Raw genomic sequence first — 6000 nt, forward strand, 5'->3', positions numbered from 1 at the left:
AAAAAAAACAGAGCAACAAATAAAATAATAATATAGAAACTTTAAATAAAAGATTTAATAATCATCAAACAAAAGTGTTCAACAGCACATGCATGAAGTACTGCCCAGTTTATAAAGAATGTAATGTACTTTGTATGTTAAGCATGACAGCGTTCACATACAGTGGTGTAAAATCATGGGATTCTGCACAGGTGAAGACCAGCTGATGCAGACTCTCAGGGTTAATTTTTGACCATAACGTCAGCTTGTCCTGCCCTCCTTGGAAAGAGTGAAACCATGGTTTGGTGTTAAAAAGGTCTTTCTGCCATCAATAATTCTGTGTTCTCTGCGCAATGTCTTTCCTGTGGTTGCTGTCCTGCGTTGCCTTCTTTAGTGCAGCCTACGGTGAGGAAGAGGGTTTTTTTTGGGGGTTCCCTGTGTTTTTCAAGGGTCAGTCCCAGCTGCTGAAAAGATCACCACTTTATGTTAAAATATATACTGTCTGCATCTACAAAACATTTGACCCTGAACAATTGGTCTCTACTTTAAAATGTATTTTTTTTATTTAATTCCTTTGCACCTCTTTTCTTCAGGCTGCGGCGTTCCTGCCATTCCTCCAGTTGTCAGCGGCTATGCTCGCATTGTGAATGGTGAGGAGGCAGTTCCTCACTCCTGGCCCTGGCAGGCCTCTCTGCAGGTACAGTATTAGAGTTAGCAATTCTCAAATATACATTTTCGGATTCCAGCCTGAAAAGGACTTTACAGCTTATTTTTTTTATTTTGTTGTTTACATGACAGGACTTCACTGGCTTCCACTTCTGTGGTGGCTCTCTGATCAGTGAGTACTGGGTTGTGACTGCTGCTCACTGTGATGTGAGGTAAGACAGTTGAATTATTGTGTGAAATATGCAGGAATCCCACAACAGACATTAATTTATTAACCCCTGTGGCTTACCTGCAGAACTAGTCATCGTATAATCTTGGGAGAGCATAACAAGGGAAGCCTCAACACCCAGGAGGACACGCAGACAATGAGAGTATCACAAGTGAGGCTCTTCAAACCTGTTTCTCAACAATACAGAGAGCTGGACACTTAGAGCATTTCAAATAAGCTTCATGGTCCTTTTTTCACTCCTACAAGTCATCTAAAGAATGTGCAAATTATTTTGAATACTAGATACAACATGATTATTTAGAATACTATAGAAATAAAAGGTCACTTTTGGTACTAATACATACTTTTAAAGTACTAATATGTACCTTTAAGGCACTGTTATGTGTCTTTTAGAGGTGAATAAGCTACAAAGATATACGTTTTAACTTTCGTACCTCAGGGTGTCTCCCCAGTGGCAGTTTTGTATCAGAGTGTGTACTAAAACTTTACTTTGTATTTCTCTTCATTGTTACTGACGACTTTTTCTGTATGTTTGACACAATGCTTATGAGTGAATCTCTATTTCAGGTGTTCACTCACCCTCAGTGGAACCCTAACACCATAGAGCATGACATTGCCTTGATCAAGCTGACTGAACCAGTCTCACTGAACTCCCATGTGTCTCCTGTCTGTCTTGCTGAGACTTCAGACCAGTTTGCCTCTGGCATGATCTGTGTGACTTCTGGCTGGGGAGTGACCAAATACAATGGTTGGTTATCTGACTAACATATAATCACAGTCTATAATACGTAACTCAAAAGAAATCTTAAAAATTTTAAAATCAAGTCATATTTCTAAAAAGCACAACAATATTGAGGTCTAATTATATACACAGCTGTTCAAAACTCTGGGGTACATAATATTCTTTAAATGTTTTTGAAATCTTTTCTTCTCACCGAATCTGCATTTATTCGATACAGTAAAACAGTAATATTGTGAAACATTACTGTTTTCTGTTTTAGATTTTTTGGCTTTTTTGCACCTTTATTAGGATAGGACAGATCAGAACTGACAGGAAGTGAAGTGGGAGAGAGATAGGGGGCAGGATCGAGAAAGGTCCTTGAGTGGGGATTCGAACTCGGGACACCCAGCGCAACCTCTGATGCATAGCTGAATTTTCAGCATCATTACTCCGGTCTTCAGTGTCACATGATCCTTCAGAAATCATTTTAATATGCTGATTTGGTGCTTATTATCAATGCTGAAAACAGTGGTGCTTCATATTTTTACCGTGTTCCTATTTTTCAGGCTTCATAAACAGTTCAAAAGAACAGTATTTATTTGAAATATAAATATTTTGTAATGTTATAAATGTCTTTATGGTCACATTTGATTAGTTTAATATGTCCTTGCTGACTAAAAATAGTAATTACTTTAAAGAGAAAAAACATTTACTGACCCCAAACTTGATGGTTGTGAACATGTTTGTAATATATTTCCAATTCCAACATGTTTTATAATTGCTCTCTTACTCTCTCTCTCTCTCTGTAGCTCTGTTTACCCCTAATGAGCTGCAGCAGGTTGCTTTGCCTCTGTTGTCCAACCAGGAATGTATGAACCACTGGGGAAGCAACATCCATGATACAATGATTTGTGCAGGTGCTGCTGGTGCCTCTTCTTGCATGGTAAGATTATTGTCTCATCCTCACTTCTTCTCTTCCTCTCTAACGTTCTCTGCTAACTCTTTTGTCCTTCTGACTGTTTAGGGTGATTCTGGTGGTCCTCTGGTGTGTCAGAAGGCTGATGTCTGGACTCTGGTGGGTATCGTGTCCTGGGGAAGCAGCCGTTGTGATACCAGCATTCCTGGTGTGTATGCCCGTGTCACTGAGCTCCGTGCCTGGGTGGATCAGATTCTGGCTTCCAACTAAATAAACTAAATATAAAGATACTCCTTTGCATCACAAAACAGCATCATTTTGAGAGCCACCGAAGACTGTGAATAGCAGTGGTTTCACCACAGGTAAAACCAGTGTAACTGTGGTAAAACCACAGTTATGAGAAGCTTGTTACTTCTTTTTAAAGAAGTTCTCCAACAGTTCAATAAATATACAACATCATGTCATTTTGTAGTGTATTTTTAAATATAGCCAACATTTGTTTGGTTAGTTCAAATGGATTCTGCAAAAGCTAATAGTTACATATTTAGTCATTCATTTATTAATGCATTAGAAAATGACAAAAAAAATATCCACCTTATTTTTGAACGCAGAAGTAAGCTGTTTTCTAGTAATGTGTGAGACTTCCGGTTCATAAGCCTCTGTGAAAGAATAACGAAGTGCAGTAAACGGTAAAACTGTTTGCACTACAAACCATTGTGTTCATGATTAAGATAATACCTTAAAATAATATGGTAAGACACCAGTTTGAAATATCAACCAGAAAAACGAGCTGTTTTGTAGCCTATAAAAAAATAGCAAATGAGACCGGAAGCCTTGCACATTAAATTTACAAATGGACGCGACCGCTCTTACGGGAAAAATAAGGTGGACAAAATCTATGACTTTCATGTTGAGCAAAGAATAAAATGTATTTTACTCGTAATGTGCATCTTTGACAGAGGAGGGCGCTACAGAACCACACAAACTACTAACTTTTTTTGGCAGATCAGTCTACTTACATTCATCAAGAGGCTATACAATCTCTGTTTTCCGGTATGCAAGCGTTGTCAAAAAATAAAGTTTAATGGTTTTAATTGTCAAAGGCAGTCTAGTTTTAATAAATTTAATGTTTTTGTTATTCAAATTTATACTCAAAGCAATAGACTTTAAATATCAAAATGAGGAAGGGCTTCATTAAATTATTAAAAATGTAATTCCCCTGATGTTCTGTGGTTATTTCATACGCAAATCTAACTGAAAGATGTTTTTGTCTATGCATATTTTGGTGCATTCAGATTCTAACAGTGTCAAACCTTTCAGTCTTCGGTCTGTTAAATACGAGGTAAAACATCATATAAGGGGTCTCCATGGCAACATCCTGATCCTCCTTGAGACACATATACAACAGCAGAGTCAGATGTTTCGCAGAGAGATGTAGAGGACAAAAACAAAAGATGAAGAGAATGGATTAGACAAACGATACAATAGGAGAAGCTCTCATCCTGTCTCTTTGATAATGCCAATATGGAAATAAATGTGAAGTGACAGCCTCAGTACAATAAACTGAAGGAAAAAAGTCCATTATCCACTTCTTAATTCCAAGCATAAACTGATGTGCTAATAACAGCCTATTCAGCTCTACTTTAAATGTTGGTTGAATAACACACACATTTTCAAAAAACATGACAGTAGTTTCAAGGTGAATGTCGTCTTGAGGTGTCACTCACAATCAAAACCAAGCAATTGTGGAGCTTTTCTGTTCATATATTTTCCTGCATCATCCACCTTTGGGTTTTATGTGTTCATGCAGCGTTGAGACTGACCAGAATTGAACTTTCAGTATTAATGGAATATGATGAATTTATTTCAGATCACAGTTTTAAACCTTCAACAGACAGTTTCAAACCTAATCTAATGACTTTGAGTTTGTTTTTTTATGGTTGTGGTGGGGAGGCAAGGATCAAGAGAGTTCAAGGCCATAGAGGACAGCTGGATCGACTGAATGTTCAAATAGAATAACTCTTACAAGTTTCCCCTTAGGACTGATTCCAGCATTGAGAGGGTCCAGCTCATCTGAGTGTGGCATAAGAGACAGCACTCAGCCATAGCATGGTAATAATGTCTGTGGCTCTGCATAAAGCCCTTGCAGTAAGAGATTCATGGGGGTGTCAGCGTAATTTCTTGAATCTTCTGAATATTTGGACATTTTACAGGGATTTCAGAATCAAATACTAATCGAGTCAACTGTTGACAATGTGCTTTTAGAAAATTGTTTGATTAAAAACATACCAAATTTGGAAATCTGTATTCTATTTTCCAAGTGTATTCTATTCAAGTGCCTTTTAACGGCCATTATCCATATCAGCTTCCGCCAGGTGTTCATGAGAGTACCTCGACATATCCGTGTGGTGCTGCTGAACCCCGATGCGCTGCACCTTGTTTTCAGTCAGAGGAAGACACACACATGCGTCGTGGTACTCTTGTGAACGCATGGCAGAGACTGACACAAAAGAGAAAAATTTGTTAAATAAAGTTGTTATTTTTGTTTTCTTTGCGTACAGAAAGCATTCTCATAGTTTCATAACATTACGGTTGAACCACTGATGTCAAATGGACTATTTTAACAATGTCCTTACCTTTCTGGGCCATTTGAATGTTACGGCTGCAGGGTCAGAAAGCTCTCAGGTTTCATCAAAAATATCTTAATTTGTGTTCTGAAGATGACTGAAGGTCTTACAGTTTGAAACGACATGAGGATGTGTAATTAATAACAGAATTTTCATTTCATCTCTTTAACATTTACACTATTAACAATCGAAATGCATATGCATTAGGAATTAGAAATAAATAGAGTCCAGTCTTACAAAACATTTACATAAAATCATATAGCAAAATTAGTATGATTATAATTTATAAATATACTATTGTTCATTGTCAGTTAATCAATATACATTAATGCATGTTAATTTATATATTACTGAAATCTAAATTTACTGCATCTGTAGAAATTAACTTTAACCTGGAATATTAAATGCTGTAAAAGTACTGTTTGTTGTTAGTTCATGATGACCAAAGGAGTAACTAATGTTAACAACTGAACCTTATAGTACACTATTGCTTTCTTGAGATTCTCCAGGTAGTTGCCATATTTGAATTTCGCATGTTTAATGTTTATTGTAATTTTTGAGGTTACACTCTTTGCTCTACATTGCTTGCACAATATTCTTCATGGATTAATGCTTGGATTATTAATGGCTTTTTAACCACATTAGTACATTTGGTTTTATGAGTACTAATTGCACAACCTCTCTGTCTTTTCCTTAATGTGTCCCTTTTTATTATCTCTTTCATTACATTCGTAGCATTTAGGCTCAGCTCCATAGTAGTCTCGGTCCTTTCTTTACATCACTTGTTCTTTTTTCTTTTTCCTCTTTTCTATCTTGGATTGAGTCCTCCCTTAGAAATAATGTGTGAGCCTAGGTGCTTACT

At 36.9% G+C, this 6000-nt stretch overlaps 1 protein-coding gene across 1 annotated transcript; it reads left to right on the plus strand.

Annotated features, from left to right (window-relative positions):
* The first annotated feature begins 246 nt into the window (after positions 1–246).
* On the plus strand, positions 247–2968 carry ctrb.3 (chymotrypsinogen B, tandem duplicate 3). Its single transcript, XM_051116161.1, has 7 exons — positions 247–384; positions 573–676; positions 778–857; positions 941–1025; positions 1442–1622; positions 2405–2538; positions 2620–2968. The coding sequence occupies exons 1-7, from the start codon at positions 333–335 to the stop codon at positions 2779–2781; spliced, it is 798 nt and encodes a 265-aa protein (XP_050972118.1). The 5' UTR covers positions 247–332; the 3' UTR covers positions 2782–2968.
* Positions 2969–6000: the final 3032 nt, after the last annotated feature.

Source organism: Labeo rohita, chromosome 7 (assembly GCF_022985175.1).
Source record: "Labeo rohita strain BAU-BD-2019 chromosome 7, IGBB_LRoh.1.0, whole genome shotgun sequence".
Lineage (NCBI taxonomy): Eukaryota > Metazoa > Chordata > Actinopteri > Cypriniformes > Cyprinidae > Labeo > Labeo rohita.

Coding starts and splice junctions, on each gene's coding strand:
- ctrb.3 (XM_051116161.1), top strand. CDS start 333: ATGTCTTTCCTGTGGTTGCTGTCCTGCGTTGCCTTCTTTAGTGCAGCC. Junction 1,026..1,441: donor AGACAATGAGAGTATCACAA/GTGAGGCTCTTC, acceptor TCTCTATTTCAG/GTGTTCACTCACCCTCAGTG. Junction 2,539..2,619: donor CTGGTGCCTCTTCTTGCATG/GTAAGATTATTG, acceptor CTGACTGTTTAG/GGTGATTCTGGTGGTCCTCT.